The 18,205-nt window shown below is 41.3% G+C and overlaps 1 protein-coding gene across 1 annotated transcript; it reads right to left on the bottom strand.

Annotated features, from left to right (window-relative positions):
* Positions 1–1,958: 1,958 nt before the first annotated feature.
* ALDH5A1 (aldehyde dehydrogenase 5 family member A1) lies at positions 1,959–17,980 on the bottom strand. The gene is made up of 10 exons (XM_005281493.5): positions 17,496–17,980; positions 14,227–14,310; positions 13,644–13,814; positions 12,791–12,907; positions 12,148–12,291; positions 11,031–11,174; positions 8,419–8,577; positions 5,989–6,158; positions 5,090–5,148; positions 1,959–4,893 (listed from the first exon to the last, which is right to left on the bottom strand). Exons 1-10 carry the CDS (start codon positions 17,793–17,795, stop codon positions 4,688–4,690), a joined length of 1,554 nt encoding a protein of 517 aa, XP_005281550.2. The 5' UTR covers positions 17,796–17,980; the 3' UTR covers positions 1,959–4,687.
* Positions 17,981–18,205: the final 225 nt, after the last annotated feature.

Genomic DNA, 18,205 nt, shown 5'->3' with positions numbered 1-18,205 from the left:
ATTCTTAAGTGTTCTGTATAGTGGCATGGCCTGTAGCCTTCAGAACTGTATAACACTTAAGCAAGCATAATCCTGCTCCTCCCTTATACTAGGCATTTCCAGCTCGGCCAGGAGTTCTGCACTAGGGTCAGCTGCAACAAGTTTTGTCCATCCAGCATTGAAAAGTGACTTTGTTAAACAATGAAAACATAAGATTCCCTATTTTTGCCTCAGTTACAGATCAGATTTGTTTATAAGTAAAATGTCCTAATGACAAGGCATGCAAGCTCAGCCTGAGATGTGAAAACCAAGTCAAGCTCTCCTTGTCCACATGCCATTGGCTATGTTCTGCCTTCATTTACACAAGTGCATCTCCATTGTTTTCAAGAGGATACATGTGTAGTTAATTGTCTTCCACAGGGTTGCATTTGATCCTATAGCTTAATTAAAATTCTGATAATGAACAGAAAGGAACAAGACCACAGCTTCCCCCCAGATGCTATGTCTCTGTAGTACTAAAAGGAGTAAATAAATCCCCCACTCTTTTAATCCATCACTACAGCAGCCAGTTATGATGCTGAATACACCCTGGGAACAGAACTGCTGAGTCAGCAGGAACTACTTTTACAGTCACAGTTTCGCTCTGAATTGTACTTTCAGGTAGGAATATGCTGAGGTGATCAAGACCGCATGACCTGATCCAGTCATTTGGAGACCAATGCTGCCTCAAAGTTTCCTAGGAAAAGGGGTCTTGTATAGGAGATGCTACAGATAACAGCTAAACTTTATCCTCTGAGTTGTGTATGCCCTACTTAATTCTCTATGAAGTTGGTCTTCCAGACATCTCAGCAGAGGGAGAAATAGAACGTACCTTATGATGTCAAATTGTAGGGTTAGGGCCAAAATCATTTCCCTAGGGCTACCCCAAATGAAAACGGCCGTTATAAGATGGAAGGCTAGCCTAGTGCCAAGTCACTGATTACTGAGAGCTCCTTATTCACAGGATTGCAAAATTTCCTACAGGGAACACTTGCACGATAGGATGAAGAAATTTACCAGTTATTTCAGACTGGTACCCTAGCAGACAAGCCCATTGGCGAGTTTCACAAAACTAAATCTGTAAAAACTGAAATATGTCTCTATGAAGAGGGCAGACTTTCCACGTTTTCCTTAGGAAGTGAATATGCAGCAGAGTGCAAGCTACTTGGCTCGTGTAAGATAGTTGTTTGATTTGACAGTGAGGTGTACAAGTCTAAGTGCAGTGCAACATGCCAGCTACTTTCTCCAAGCAGAACTCAAGTTCTGACAAATACTAGGCAAATTTGACAGATTAAGTACTACAGATGCGTCTACTACTATAATCACGCTGAATGCCACACAATATAGCAATGCACTTTTTATTGCCTCTGCAGGACCAACTTTCTAGGAAGCCTTAGGATCAAGAGCCTCCTTCACTTATTTTGCTCAACTGAACTAAGTTGGTCAAGGCAGCATGTTGGTGGGGAAATGCGTTACTTAAAAAGCATTCCTACGGTGGTCAGAAATGTTCTTGTGCCTGCTGGGAGAAAAAACAATGCAGACCTAAAAAGCTACTGGGTGTAAACTCTCTCTTGTGACAGGTCCACCATCCTGATTTAAGAATGTCTGATGTATTATTAGTTCCTGACCACCCTAGTATTTGTAAAATGCTTGAAGATGCTCAGATGAAAGACAAGTGTGCAAATCATTGCCTTTTGAAGTGACGTAACTGTTTGATAAATTCAAGAGATTGCCATCTGGTGGTCTAAACTCCTGTCACTTACAAAACAGCCTCTGTTGAATGTACACAGCATGCATTTCTTCCACTGTTTGGCTTATCTGAAATAAATGAAAACTAATGCAAATCTACGGAACCTGGACTTAAACAGCAATTGAGTATTAAATAGCCTAATTAACTATCAATTTAACACTTAAAAATGAATGCACACAATGTCCAATGCTTTCATAGGTTTTAGATATTTATTACTTGAAAACACAGTTCAGTTTCTTTGCTAAGTAGTACACGTTCTTTGAACACCCACACACGTTACATTAGAAAAACGCTAGACAATGACAAACTAATCATACACATACTTGAATTATTACATTTTAGTTTGTCTTTTGTTAAAGGATCACAGTTTTTGATAAGAGTACAACATTTGTAAGAAAGATCCATTTGTGCTCTTTGATGTAGACATTACCTAGACAACCATACATATTCAAACACTGAAGTCCAGGCATGGAGGAAAACTTGACGAACTTTTTTTTTTAAAGTTAACCCAAGATACTGTTAAAGTTATGTAACAAAAGGTTTGTGCTTCCTGTTGTTGGACACAGTTTAAAGATATCTTATGCTGGGTAAAGAGTAAAAATTTACTCAAGTTTTATTTAATTCTATTCAGAGAAGAAAATCCAGCCTCATAAAACAAGACACCAAGATTTTAAGACAACCAACAGTGTTGCATCTGACATGGAGGCAACCGGTCAGAGCAGTGCAATTTGAGTTTCTGACTGAAATGACAGATGGGTCCACCTGTCTAAGGTACTTAAAAAATTGCCTGTGTGCTTGCCGTATTTAAGCTATTGTACTTTGGGATGTAGCAAGTACTGGCTGTATTTTTGTGCAGCATCCTCTGCTGTATAAGAAATGGATGAGTAAGATACCTTGTTCTAGCTGCCCTACTTTCATATATGCCATAACACAATGCTCTCAAAAACTCAGGACACTATGTATGCTCATCTGCAAGAGTTTAAAAAGTGGTTAATATAAACATCTGTCTTCTCCTTATTAACTCCAAAAGCACACACTGCAGTTGATAAAGCCTCAGGGCCTTCATTTTTATATGTATTGCATTAGGGACTTCTGTAAGGGCAATGAGTGTCCTTTCCAAACCTTGTTTGTGACATCACTTCAGCACAATGCACTCATGCATTTTACATGGACAGTAAAGAATATGCTCCAGCCACACCCAGTGTAATACAAAAATCATCTGAACATTTAAAATGTTGAGTAGCAATTAACACTACTCTATGTGCGCTTGAGAAGGCTCTGTGAAGCTCCGCTCCACCTTGCTTTTCTGTTAAGATCAAGTGTCATTCCAAAAATAATTTCCCCCTACCTTGGTTTAATTGAATACCATTGCCTATTTGACAGGGTACATTCATCTAGAGAGAGCGGTCAGCTCACTTTCATTCTGTAATTAAATGTAAAAGTCTCGCTAACCAGCAGTTAGCCAAAAATGAAAACTCACAACTTCTACTCCCCAGCCTCTGAAAAGCCAGTTTAAAATTTTCTATAGGATCTTCTGAGGAAGTTTAGTTTGGTGAATAAAGTGCTTATTTTAAGTCAAAATAATGTTAATACACCATTATTTGCTTCACATTAAGGAACTTTTACATCACCTTTTAATGATGCTTTCAGTTGAGGCTACATGGACTAAGGGGATGACATACAAAGTCTGCCTCTGAAGACCTATTCAATCCTTATTAGGTTGTAAGTTAGATGAGTTTGGGGTTTTGTCCCACTCTGCAATGGACATCTGCCCATGTGACAAGGAGTCCAAGCTAGGGCCTGTCAGCATTTAAGGCACAAAGCTGCAGGAGCACTACAGCCTGCTGAGGCTCTGTAGTTGAGCACGCTGGACTGGGAGGAAAGCACTCCTTGAAAAACTTGGTTGGCAACATTTATGTTGCTGACCATTCTCTTCCCTTTCCCAGGTGGGGCCATACTGGTCTTGCACAGGGAAATGAATGGATTTATATTGTCATGTGGAGCTCATTCGCATAAATCTTGCCCCTCCCCTCACCCCCAACAGCTCAGCAGAATGTCCCTGCAACATGCATACAGTGCTCTCCTTCCTCTGCTATACACTAAGCTAGCCATCCCCCAAGCTCCACTGACTCACTGTGCAACCAGTTTATACAGACTACTGCGACTTACAGCCCTTGTTTACGTGGTAGCACAGGTTGTGAATCTGTTCCTCAAACTACTAAGCTCTTAGGCATAAGTTAAGATGTCTGCTCTGGAGAGGGCCAAAACTGCAACAGCAGGCGGTGATGCAATTAGCAGTGATGTGTACTGACACAGCTGTGCACTAGCCTGCAAGAATGCCTGGCTCCAGCCATTACTACTAATTCCTCCCCTTCACAAGCACCAAGTTCTTCCGCAAACTGTAATAAAAGTAAGCAATTTGAAAAAGTTATATAACAACGTTAGCAAGTTGAGAATTAAGTACATATCTGGCACAAAAACATAAAGAATAGGCTACCCTCTCCAGTCCCTACACAGCTGCATGAATATTAGGAGAGACAGCAGGGGGGGGAAATTGCCGGTGTCCTCCAGAACAGAAATTATGATCTTCATTATGCAAAAACCTCCAACTTCTTCCTGTTTACATAGGATAACCCAAATAACAGAAGCAATTCCTCCCTGCTCCCGCCCCCCCCTCCCTGACCTAAGAGGCATTATCATCCAACTATTGGGTATTAACTAAATCTATGTAATTAGTAATATTTGTGTTTTACAAGTAGCAGCACAGAGCTACATGAAACATCTCTCTCTACATTTACTCACACAACAGCGTTACTTGGTTTTGAAGAGGATAACAGCCACATTAATATACAGACAGTCCACCTGAATCAGGCCATTATTTTCCAGGCCTTTGTGGATTTGTGTCATTTTTGCAAATTATTATAAGCCTCCAAAACAGACATACTTTATTTCTAGGTACTCATCAATACCATATTTTGAACCTTCTCGTCCTAAGCCAGATTGTTTCACACCTCCAAAAGGACACTCCACTGAGGACACTAGTCCTTCATTAACACCAACGATTCCAACCTCCAGCTGCTCTGCAACTCTCCAGATCTGGGCTGGGTCTTGAGAATAGAAATATCCTGCCACATGAATGTAAAAATATATTGTCAAAATAGAACAAAAATCAAAAGGCCATGGCAGCAGAAGTTTTTGGGGAAGGTCCTTATTAGCCAACAGAAATAATCAAACTGAAATTCTTCATCTCATGCAATTGCAACCCTAAGCTCAAGGGTGTAGCTGCACAGTGGTGTATCGGTCTGAAAAGGGAGAACGTACCTGCTAAACCCACATTGGCTGAATTTGCTATAGCAACAGCTTCTGCTTCGGTATCAAACCTGCCAATATAAAGAAACAGATACCAGTGAGACCTGCAATCAACATAGCGGGGGGGGAAAGAAAGTAATCCTTGCTGCCTTCCTGTTCTCTGGATACTGAGAAGCAGCCTCACTGCAAATGGGACGAAGTGAATGTAGGTTTGTTCTCCTTGGTATATTTCTGATGTTTATTATTCAATTTTCAGTCTCAAGCTTTTGCCATTTCCCTCGAGTTACATTAAATTTTAAAATGTGTTAACACTTGTCAACTAATGTGGTTTAAATACGCCATTCACTTCCCTGTCTAGACAAGATCTCACATCTGAGAAAGATTAGTAAATCTTCCCCGCACTGAGTCTTACCATGTTCAATCATACTGGGGAAGGGGGGCGGGGGGAAGACCTCAGAGAAAAAGACTGCTAGAGAGGGAAAATTGTCCAAAGTGTACTTTGGATCAGAGAAACATAGAACTATTAGGTCATGTGACAAAATGCAAAAGCTCTCAAGTACCTTAAAGGAGCATGAAAATTGATGGTCTTTACGGTTATCCTCCCTCGCTAAACTGCAGGTGCCATTTTACAAAAAAATAATCTTGCTGAATAAAAGTTAACAGGTTAAAATTACAGGTACACTTTTAACACGTAAAAATGAGAGAGAGAGAGAGAGAGAGAGAGAGAGAGAGAGTGTGTGTGTGTGTGTGTGTGTGTGTGGTAATCTCACCAGAAGCCTAAAAGACCTAAACAAAATCTGTATTATAATAATAATAATAATGCAGATTGTATACTTATTCACATGAAATAAATCCTTTTTTTGAGTTTACTAAACTCTCTCTCTGTTAATCTGAAGAATGGATTATCTTACTTGATAACTGGTGCTAAGGGACCAAATGTCTCTTCTTGCGTGCAAAGCATGTTTGTTGTGACGTTGCTGAGCAGAGTAGGCTCAAAGAAATTCTTTCCAAAGCTGTGTCGTTTCCCTCCTGTCACGATGGATGCTCCTTGAGAAACCGCATCGCTAATGTGTCTCTCCACCTGAGATGAGCAAAATAAGAGATACTCAAGCTAGCATTTAGTGGCAAAGGTTTGGTCTACTTTTCCTTGAATACACAAGATTCCCCAAATTAAACAGGGCATTAGACAAAAGGAGTTTATGCTGCACCTTATTTAGAGGACTGAGACACTGCTTAAAAACTCCCTTTTTGCTGAATTTTCAGCTCTCCTCCTGAACTTAACCTGAATTTTAGCTTTACAAACCAGGATCACTTGCAATGCAGGGCTGAAATTCAGTAGATTTACACACATGCTTAACTTTATGGACACTTATTAGTCCTGCTGAAGTCAAGGGAAGTACTCACAGCGTATAAAGTTAAGCACACGTGTAAGTCTTTGCAGGATCAGGGCCACGCATTCATGGTCAGCCTCGTCAGAGAGAGATACAAAAGACCATGTAGTGCTTAACTACTGACAGAAAAAATATTCTATCTCCGGGCTTGTCTACACTGGCAATTTACAGCGCTGCAACTTTCTCACTCAGGGGTGTGAAAAGCGCCAGTGTAGATGGTGCCCCAGCGCTGGGAGCTACGCCCCTCGTGGAGGTGGTTTTTTTAGAGCGCTGGGAGAACTCTCTCACAGCGCTCCGTCACGACCACACAAGCCACGTTAAAGCACCGCCAGTGTAGACTAGCCCACAATAGCAAGTCTTCAAGATGGTAGCGGAGAGACCATATCTCCATCTATACGCTAACGTAGACAGAACGCACATTAAGCTAACATCTATGAACACCAGCCAGGGTGGATAAAAACTGATGATTTCTTTTTAAAAAATTGATTTTTTAAAATTTAAATCAGATTTTTATTTTTAAAAACAAGACCTTAAAATTAAATTTGAATTTATGGTAACCTACGGTAAGGCCTAAACTTACTACAGTCTATTCAAATAATTTTCAAAGATGAATTAAAAAAAACCTACTTTACATGAGTGTGTCATCTGCAAATTTTTGTAAGTTAAAGAGTACTACTTTTTAAAACGTAAACAGAATTGGGGTCAATTCAAGCTTTATAAATATGTCAATGTCATATGGTGCATTAAATATCTATATTATTTTCAATCTTTACAACAGACTGAATGTGGTATTGACATTTTTCCTAATACAAGTACTTTCAGTTCCTGTTATACAGAAAAGCTTTTTCCTTCATTTTACTTTTGGATTCAGTTTAGCAAGCTGGGGCAGAGAATATATTTTCTTTCTTTGGATTAGTTCATCCAAATTAAGAAACCAACTGGGAGTTGAAAAAGTAGGAAAGCTTGTGTTCCTCTTCCAATCTATGAACTATAAGACAAAAAAACCCAGGTGGGAGAAGATGAACTCTACTAATTCTAAAAATTAGTAGAAGGAGATGGGGCCAGATTTTCAAGGATATTTAGGCACCTAAAGATGCTGATAGGCACCTAGTGGGCTGTAGCATCTTCACACTATCTAATAAATAAATGCAATGCCACTCCTCATTTTCCATATAATAAAAAAAAATGTAAAAATGAAGAATCTGAATGTATGTATGTTAAGAAATATAACTACTTATATAAATGAGAATGCACCTTTCTTTAGGAAAATACCTAAAATGTACAAATGCAAAACAAAATTAAAAAAGTCACCCTCCAAATTCAGAGCCACCAATAGTTTTAGCCTTAATTTGAGCCTTAATTTGTTTTTCTGATTAGTTTTGATACACAAAAACAGACTGTTCAAAACAAACTCTGTCATGCTACCTAGAGACATGAATACACCCAATGCAACTCCCACAGTCTGTTAAGCTTTTGCAAATGTTCTCCAGAAAAATACCAATCAGAATATAATTAGGAAGAAAGGCTTGCTCATGGTAGATTATTCCCTTTTCTTTTCCTAGTTTAACAAGGCAATGATGGCTGTAATTACTCCTGTTCACATCATTGTGGGCTTTGACGAGAGAATACTTTCTGCAAATACAGAGAGACAAAGTGGGTGGGGTAATATCGTTTGTTGATGAGACAGACAAGCTTTTGAGCCACACAGAGCTCTTCTTGAGACCTGGGAAAGGTACTCCCAGCATCAGCGCAAAATGCAAGGTGGAACAGATTGTTTAGCGTAAGTAAATAGCATATATTGTAAGGGACCATTCCAGGTAGAGTGACAAATATAGTCTTACAAAACAGGTATTAGACAAAACTGGGTATACAATGTGTTTAATACTTCCTAAAAATATAAATTACAATTTCAAAAGTGAAATCAGTATATTTTGATATAGATATACATACCTTTCCCACTGCTTTTTCATTAATTAATGGCCCCTGGGTAGTTCCTTCATCAAATCCATTTCCTACATGTAGCTCTCTTTCAATGGCTCTGGCAAATTTTTCCACAAATGCATCGTGGATCCTTTTTTGCACCAAAAACCGGTTTGTGCAAACACATGTCTGAAAACAAACATGAAAGAATAACAAAAGACAAAGCTTAGTGCTCTTCCCACTTTTTACAGCACAGTAACTGATTACCATTACGATTCCTTCCATGCCTTCTCTTCACCCACAAAGGCTGTTACCAAGGTTTGCCCTTCTCTCATTACAACACTCTGAAAATCAAACACTAACAAACTGCAAGTGTTTCCCTGAAACACCTCACCCTGTAAGCATGTGTGGATCTGCTAGAAAAGGGTTAAATGGGTGCCGCTGATTCTCTGATACATGTATCTACCAGAATACCAGGGAGGTGCAGTGGGAGTTATCCTCTAATCAAAGGATACAGGTTAAGTAGTAGACTCCGCATCTAAGTGAAGGTAGGAGCTGACATTTCTATCTTATTATTGTTGTCTTTGTTAAGATAGCCAAATCCCACATGAAGAAGGAGAGTCTGGATTTTACAAGTTGGATTTGTAGATTGGGGGAAGAACACCTGTTCACTCTGACCCTTTGTTCTGTCCACACCCTCCTCTCCTGCTGCCTTAATTACTACAACCTTTTGCTTGATGTTTTCCAACACATAACTGCTAATGCAGGTCAGACTGCATTATCCCCTTTGAATCCCTTTGGTAACTTTCTATATCAAGTCTAAATTCCTTATCCTTGCATATAAGATCCTACACGGCTGTGTCTTGGTTTATATCTCAGGTCTTGTTTTATGTTGTCATGTCCCTATTCACCACTTTTGTTCTACCAAAGAGTCCAGCCTCATTACTTTACTCATTTCCTTCTCCCAGGTTAGTATTTGCATTTTCTCTCATGCTGTCCCCTCACTTTGACTAGTGAAATTATTTCATGCTAATCAGGCCCCTTTCAAAATCCACCTAAAACTTGCTTCTTCTGCAAGGTCAATGACTACTAACCCACATCAGTCATGTGCCTTCTCCACATCTTCTAGGCAGTGTGCACCTCAGAACAACTATTGTCTTTAATGGTGCCAAGTGCACTGAACTCCAATGTAAGTGCCAACTACTCTGAAAAGTAACTCTAAAAATGGCAGATTTTTGCCATATTTGTTTGTCTTATAACTATTTTCATAATCAAATGTGCTCCATATATAAGCAGAGAAGCCTTTTTGAACTACCAGCCTTGCAAACTCAACCTGGGCACACAACACCATTCACTGTTTTTCCCAAGATACTGCTGATATAATTAACACTTAAAGCAATGTAGAGAGTGCAGGAGGGGTTGGTTGTTTTTTTCCCACTTGACTAAGATCTTACAGGATTGGCTCTAAACCAACTTAGTGAGCTGTACACACTCTGTTTTAGGTGTTAATGACAGCAACTGTGTCTGGGGAGAAACACTGAATCTTGACACATAAAGGAGATATTATTTCCACCTCTTTATCTTAAACTGTTTGTACCATTTATAAACTAACCCTGAACACACATGCACAGATAATGAATGGTTAAGGATAATGAACTTGATTTTAAAAACTTTTCCATCTGGTTAAACACTTTCACAATGTGCTATTGCTCATCCTTCTCTCATTTCCATTTTGTAGATGTCTAACTCAGGTATGGGACCTGACTTGATTAGAAGAGTGGTTCCTAATCACTGGCACTCGAGATTAGTGACTGGTATTCAGGCTAGTGGCTGCCACTGAAGCCTCTGTCTTGGGCCTGCATGTACCTTATTAAATTATCTGAATTTTAAGCTACAACACAGTTCAATCCTCTGGGAAAAGGAGTTTGAACAACCCTCAATTCCAATGCAAGTTTGATTACACACAACTGAACAAGGGGCAGCTGGTGCCAGAACAGAGGCTGGATTTCAGGTTTGTCATTAAGGTAGGGGACAGAGAAGTTACTGGCTCCAGGAAAAGGGATATGGAGACATGTCACTACTGAAAACGACTTCTCCTGCGTTCTTTGCACCACCCTCAACTACCACTAACTCCACTGGGCATCCTAGGGGCACAAGGAATACAGGATTAGGTGCACATCCTTACAAACAGGTTTGGTTGCCCAAAAACTGTGAGCCACTAATTTAAAACAGAGCTAAATACACTTTGTAGTGTCTACTTTAATGGCCTGAGAGTTGTCTTAACTCTGTTCCCACTCTTCAGGAATTCGTGTGAGTTTATTGCCTGTGAAATGTCCGTATGACAAAATCATCTGCAATGGATACCCTTGTGGGCAGTTTCAGCACAGAGGCCACTAAACTGGCATTGTAGACTCATCTTCTCAATACTATAGGTAATGACTGAACTGTGCTGCCATGATAGTGCTGCTATCTGTGCTTTATCTGTTCAGTGGATAGGGGACTTCGATGTCCAGGGCTGTAAATCCAGCAGCTTTCCTTTCACAAGCAAATAAAGTTAGGCAAAAATATCTTAATCACAAAAAATATGGCTCTTTCATGCTCCAAAAGGTGAAATAGGCAAGGTAGAAAAATAATTCTCTCACCTGCCCCGAGTTTCTGTATTTAGAAGCCAGAGCTCCTGCAACAGCTCGGTCCACATCAGCGCTGTCAAACACTATGAATGGAGCATGCCCACCGAGCTCCATGGAAACCCGCTTCACGGTGCCAGCAGCATGATGCAGCAGTACCTACAAGTATGCAGCAGACACCAAACAGAGTAAGTGTGTAAGTAAGCAGTTCACTAACGAATCAGAATTTAGAGGCAGAGGGAACTAACTCTGGTGGGGGTTGAACTCCCATAATGAACCTACAAGTTCGCCACAGAGCCAAGAGTCCATCTTTTCCATTCCCTTGCCAAAGCAGGCAATCCTGTCCTACATTGAAGTCTCCAGTGGAAAAACTCCCATTGACATTAATAGGGCCAGGATTTCACCCAATTACTTTGTCCAGCCTATATTTAACTAGAACTCAAGGAAGAGTTTCTTCTACTTTCCCTTGCAAGATCATTCCACAGTTTAATAAAACTTGCTGTTAAGATTTTTCTCCTGATATCCAGTTTAAATTTTCCTCTTCTCGCTGTCATCCCATTCCTCCTCAGACCATTTTAGAAAATCCCCCTTCCTTGTTAAGGTGAATCTTAACTCCTCTTAACCCACACACTAGTATCTTATTCCTCAAATAGTCCTACTGATTTCCATGAGACTACTCACAGAGTAAAGGGAGTAGAATCTAGCCTTAAGTAAAGGTTTCACCTCATTAACCCTTCCCCTCTTTCAGTAATGCACTTCATTACTAAGCAGCACATTCTAATGTGTTCCCACTAGAGTCAAGTCATCACATAACCTGAAACAGCAGTTTCTGGAGCTGAACTTTCCTGAGTAACTGCTCTTCATCAAATTACAAACTGCAATGATGCACATTACCACTGTTCTAAAAAGCTAACAGATACCAGATTAAATGGATAGCAATTCAAGGAAAAGTACTTAACAGGATCAGGGATTTGTGTGAAGCCCTCAACAGCCAGAAGGGAAGAAAGTTTGTTGCAGTGTGGGGAAGAACCACCCCAAAGGAAAATGTTCTATATACACATTTCTCTCCTCAAAACCCTTCCCCTTGCTTTTCAATAAAAACCCTTCAAACATTCACTGTCTTGTCATGTACCTTTCCTGTAGCAGTGGAGCCAGTAAAAGATATTTTTGCTACCAAAGGATCGGTGCACAGAGCTTCCCCCACAGCTGGGGTTTGTTGTTGGGAACAGGGGACAACATTATATACACCTGCTGGAATTCCAGCCTGGTTTGCAAGCTGCAATGAGAAACAGTGAATATGCAGTTACAAAATAATATACTTTGTAGAAGGATCAGTTAGGTAATATTTTTATATTCGTACATGTATTTGTAAATTTGCTCTGAAGACATAAGCACTGAGTCGATGAGAGCTGAGGGTACTCAGCACTTCACAATATTGGGCCCCATAAACATTACATGTTGGCATTGCTATTTACACACAAATAGGCTATTGCTGACATCAACTAAAGCAAAGATATTCAAAGTTAAACCTGTCTTTTGCAAAGCTAGGCCAATGCTGGGAGATACTCCTACTATGCCCATAATATATTCCAATGTTTTTATTTATTTTAAAGGTACCTATTCAATCTAAACCACCTACTTAACAGAATAAATTTGTACTCTCTGTGTGAGATTGTGGCCAAGAGTTATGTTTGAATGCCCCTTCACTTCTTGTTTACAGATTGCTACTGTAAGATACAGTCCATTGCCAGGGTAATACCAGTGCAAAAGCTCACCTCACCAAGTGCTAATGCTGATAATGGTGTGTCTTCTGCAGGCTTCACCACCACAGTACAGCCTGCTGCCAGAGCTGCACCAACTTTTCGTGTAATCATAGCGCTGGGGAAATTCCACTAGTTGGAGAGAAATATACAATGAAAAAATCAGAAAAGCTGCATACTTCCCTCTCTGCCCAAATAACTGGCTATTTTTGCAACTTCTAGCAAGAATCAAAACAAACCTTGTATAAGAATGAGAGTTTGCTTTACTTTCACAATTAAATACTTTTCAAAAACTGAAAAGGGGCGAAGAGGCAGCATTTATAAAAGACCGTGTATATAATGCCACTACCAATTATCTTATGCTCTAAAAATTCTACTAATTAAATGGCTGAGAGATTTCTACATCAGTGAGAAACTGGTACTGACTATAGAAACTCAAAAACTTCAACCTTTTTTTGGGGGGGGGGGACCTACTGCTAAGAGTAGGTGGAGAAAAAGTATGAGGAAACAAATCTGTACCCCTAGGAACATGAATACCAAAAACATGGCATGTATTTTCAGTATGAAGAAGCCATTATTTGTCTCATGATACGTAATTCAATGAAGAAACGCATCCAGATCAGGGCTGTAACTTTCTAATATCTTATCCAGAGCCTGTGCTCTGTCCTACGTGGCTATGCAGGGGAGTAGAGCGCACCCAGAACAAATGAGTGGGGAGCAGAAAAAGGGCTTTCTTTTTTGTGTGTGGGGGCAGAGATTCGAGGGGTATTCTCCTGGGCAGTGGCGGTCTCTGCTACCCCATTCTCAGAGCTGAGCTAAAAGCCCTAAGTTAGTCCTTAATCAGTCTGGCAGATCCAGATGCACTTACAGGCGTGATAACGGCTGCCACTCCAACAGGCTGTTTCAGCACCAAGAGCCTTCGATCTTTAACAGAAGGTGGAATGATGACACCATAAATGCGACGAGCTTCTTCTGCAAACCATTCCAGGAAGGAGGCAGAATAAAGAATTTCACCTTGTGCCTCTTTCAGAGGCTTCCCCTATGATTAAATCACAATGCAGAAATACTTCAAAGAGACCAAAGTGATTGAAAAAAGTCACTTAGGTCATTATTTTCACTCTTATTATTATTTGTATAACCACGGCACTTAGGAGCCCTCGTCATTGTGCGAGGCACCATAAATGGCACTTTGATTCCAGGTTACAGACATTTCGGACAGAGTCTGGGCTAAGGATTTATAGGAGTCTTTCCATTACTTCAACAGGGCCCTACATTACTTCAGGCCCTACATGGTAAATTTGATAGCTAATGTATCTTTCTTGCTTAAGGCCTGGGAGTTGTGGGTGCATACCACCACTCAGGATAAGACTCTTTGTTGCCAAAGGAGTCCTTTGCTGGCAAAGAGGCCTAAAAGATGCTGAAATTAGTACATTTTTACATGTAAAACTCACATTCTCTGCTGTAATTATCTTAGCAAGGTCATCTTTATTCTCCATCATCAAATTGTACCATTTGCGAAGTAACGCACTTCTCTCCTGGGCAAGGAAAAAAAAATTTTTTTAGCAAAGCTGACATTGTTTTAAACATAGATAAAAATGTTACTACACTGAATTAACTTAATACTTTATGTATAAGTGAATGTGTGCTGTTCAAACAGAAAAAAGATAACTGAGTAAGGATGACATGAATTCAAAATTGTATTGGAGGGCTAGTGATGCCAGTATAGACAACGGTCCCTTCAGTCGGGTAACTTGTCTCTGACAGCACCAGGTGCTTCAGAGGAAAGTCTTTCCAGAGTGGAAGTTTCTTCCTCAAGTTAGTTGGTAGATTATATCCTCAGGCATGAATGTTTGTGTGCGTGTGTGTTACTATTTGTGTACAGGTCTACCTCTTTTGAAACTAATAAGCCCTTGGCCTCAATATCTTGAGGCAGTCAGTTTCACATGCTTTAGATGTATGTAAAGGACTACTTGCTTATAAACAGTTAATGAGAACAGGAGGACATGCTTTAAAAAAAAAAATCACTTTTTCTAAGGCAGTGGCTCTCAACCTTTCCAGACTACTGTACCACTTCAGAAATCTGATTTGTCTTGTGTACCCCAAGTTTCAGCTCACTTAAAAACTACTTGCTTACAAAATCAAATATAAAAAAAGGGCTGTTGATTAATTGCAGTAAACTCATGCGATTAACTCCAAAAAATTAATTGTGATTAATCGCAGTTTTAATTGCACTGTTAAACAATAGAATACCATTTGAAATTTATTAAATATTTTTGGATGTTATTCTACATTTTCAAATATATTGATTTCAATTACAACCACAGAATACAAAGTGTAATGCGCTCACTTTATATTATTTTTGATTAAAATATTTGCACTGTAAAAATGATAAAAGAAATAGTATTTTTCAATTCACCTCATACGAGTAGTGCAATCTCTTTACCTGAAAGTGCAACTTACAAATGTATGTTTTTGTTTGTTTGTTACATAACTGCACTCAAAAACAAAACCATGTAAAACTTTAGACCCTACAAGTCCACTCAGTCCTATTTTTTCTGCAGCCAATTGCTAAGACAAACAAGTTTCTTTACGTTTATGGGAGATAATGCTGCCCACTTCTTATTTACAATGTCACCAGAAAGTGAGAACAGGCGTTGGCATGGGACTTTTGTAGCTGGCATTGCAAGGTATTTACGTGCCAGATATGCTAAACATTCGTATGTCCCTTCATGCCTCAGCTACTATTCCAGAGGACATACTTCCATGCTGATGATGCTCATTTAAAAAAAATAATGGTTTAATTAAATTTGTGACTGAACTCCTTGGGGGAGAATTGTATGTCTCCGGCTCTGTTTTACCTGCATTCTGCCATACATTTCATGTTATAGTAGTCTCGGATGATGACTCAGCACACGGTGTTCATTTTAAGAACACTTTCGCAGCAGATTTCATAAAATGCGAAGGAGGGACCAATGTGATATTTCTAAAGATAGCTATAGCACTCGACCCAAGGTTTAAGAATCTGAAGTGTCTTCCAAAATCTGAGAGGGACTAGGTGTGGAGCATGCTTTCAGAAGTCTTAAAAGAGCAACACTCCGATGCAGAAACTACAGAACCCGAACCACCAAAAAAGAGAATCAACCTTCTGCTGGTGGCATGACTAAGATGATGAAAATGAACATGCATCGGTCAGCTCTGCTTTGGATTGTTATCTAGCAGAACTCATCATCAGCATGGATGCATGTCCTCTGGAATGGTGGTTGAACATGAAGGGACATATGAACTTTAGCACATCTGGCATGTAAATATCTTGCAATGCTGGTTACAACAGTACTATACGAATGCCTGTTCTCACTTTCAGGTGACATTGTAAAGAAGAAGTGGACAGAATTAGCTCTTGCAAATGTAAACAAACTTGTTTGTCCGAGCAATTGGCTGAACATGAAATAGGACTGAGTGGACTTGTTTTACATTTGTTTTGTTTTTGATTGCAGTTATTTTTTGTACATAATCCTACATTTGTACGTTCAACTTTCATGATAAAGAGACTATACTACAGTACTTGTATTGGGTGAATTGAAAAATACTATTTCTTTTGTTTTTTACAGTGCAAATATTTGTAATAAAAAATAAAGTGAGCACTGTACACTGTATTCTGTGTTGTAACTGAAATAAATATATTTGAAAATGTAGAAAACATCCACAAATATTTAAATGGTATTCTATAATTGTTAAACAATGTGATTAGTCGCACAATAAATCGTGATTATTTTTAATTGCACAATTAATCACAATTAATTTTTTTAATCACTTGCCAGCCCAAATAAAAATACAAATGTCACAGCACACTATTACTGAAAAATTGCTGACTTTCTAATTTTTACCATTTAATTATAAAATAATGCTATTGGAATATAAATATTGTACTTATATTTCAGAGTACAGTATATAGATCTGTATAAACAAGTCATTGTATGAAATTTTAATCTGTACTGACTTCCCTAGGCAAATAACTAGATGAGTTGATGTACCCCCTGGAAGACCTCTGTGTTGCCCCAGAGGTGTACCTGTACCCCTGGTTGAGAACCACTCTTCTAAGGTATGTGTAAGGTGACCTGTGGCCTTCAAGCCAGTTTTTAAATTTAATGCACCACCTACTAACTGCCTCCACTAACCCTCCTTCTGTATTTCATATTATTGACAGACCTGTGAGCGGCAATACCTAGCGGTCTGTCAGAACCTCACTGAGCTGCACCTGCTGCAAGCCACCAGTCCCTGCCCCAAAGCGCGTGTAGGCGAAGTATGGGATTAAATACACCACCCACAAGAACAGAGGCAGCTGAATCAAGGCCGCGGGAGCTCTTTATTTGAGCGCAGTCCCTCCGTGCAGCGTTGGCAGGAAGGCTCCGACCCTGCACGGGGCTCTGCCCACCCGGGGGCCAGCCGGCCTGGTTCTGCTGCAGTCATAGCCTCAGACGCGGGCATGCCATGGGCGCACCTGGAGAGTAAATCACACTCTGCCAAGGTCCTACCGTGCCCCACTCACCCCCGGGGGGGCCTGACTGCAGCAGGGGCCGCCCTCCCCCAAAGCTCCCGTCGGGCCCCCTGCTCCATGGGGTGGCGCTTCTCCCCTGGGCCGGGCTTTCCCCGTCTATCCCCATCCCCTTGCCGGGGCCCGCTCCCCTCGCCTCCCCCCGCCGCCCCCGGGGCTCTCACTCACCTTGGCGGGGGCTGCGCTCCAGCCGGGCCCGGCCTCCCATGCGGCTCTCACCGCGGCCCGGGCCTCGGCCACGCCGCAGTCCGCCACCCGCCCCAGCTCGGCGCCGCTGGCCGGGTCCAGCACGGGGAAGGCGGCGGCCGCCTGCACCCAGCGGCCTCCCACGAAGCCGCCCGAGCGCACCAGGGAGCCGGGCAGCCGCGGCGGGGCCGGGCCGGAGCCGCTGCGCCGGAGCGGGGCCGGGAGCAGGCGCTGGGCCGCCCGCAGCAGCAGCGGGGTCCGGGGGAGCCGCCAGCTCGCCATGGCAGCCGGGCCGGGGGAGCGAGGGGCGGGCGGGGCTCTGCTGGCAGCCGGGCGCTCTGCAGCGGTCGGCCCCCGGGGCTGGGTGCGGCACAGCCCGGGAGCCCCCGAGCGTGCGGAAGTCAGGCCCCGGAACACCAGCCGCTCCCCAATCGGCAGGCCTGGCCCTGCCCCTGCCCTACCTGTAACAGTTACTGATCTGTAATGAGTTGTAAGAAACTACTATGGTAAAAAACAGCTACCTCATGTAGCAAGTGCCTGTGGATAACAGTTTGTCCCCTGCACTCAAGGCAGGACACAGTATTATCTAGAGACCATTCCTGATATGTGTTTGTCCAACCCACCCCTAAAAATCTCCACTGATGGAAATTCCCTACCCTAGGCAATTTATTCCAATGCTTAACCACCCTGAC

This window comes from Chrysemys picta, chromosome 2 (genome assembly GCF_011386835.1).
Source record: "Chrysemys picta bellii isolate R12L10 chromosome 2, ASM1138683v2, whole genome shotgun sequence".
NCBI lineage: Eukaryota > Metazoa > Chordata > Testudines > Emydidae > Chrysemys > Chrysemys picta.
Note: the sequence above shows the minus strand (reverse complement) of the source record. Positions and strands in the feature narration are given on the sequence as shown.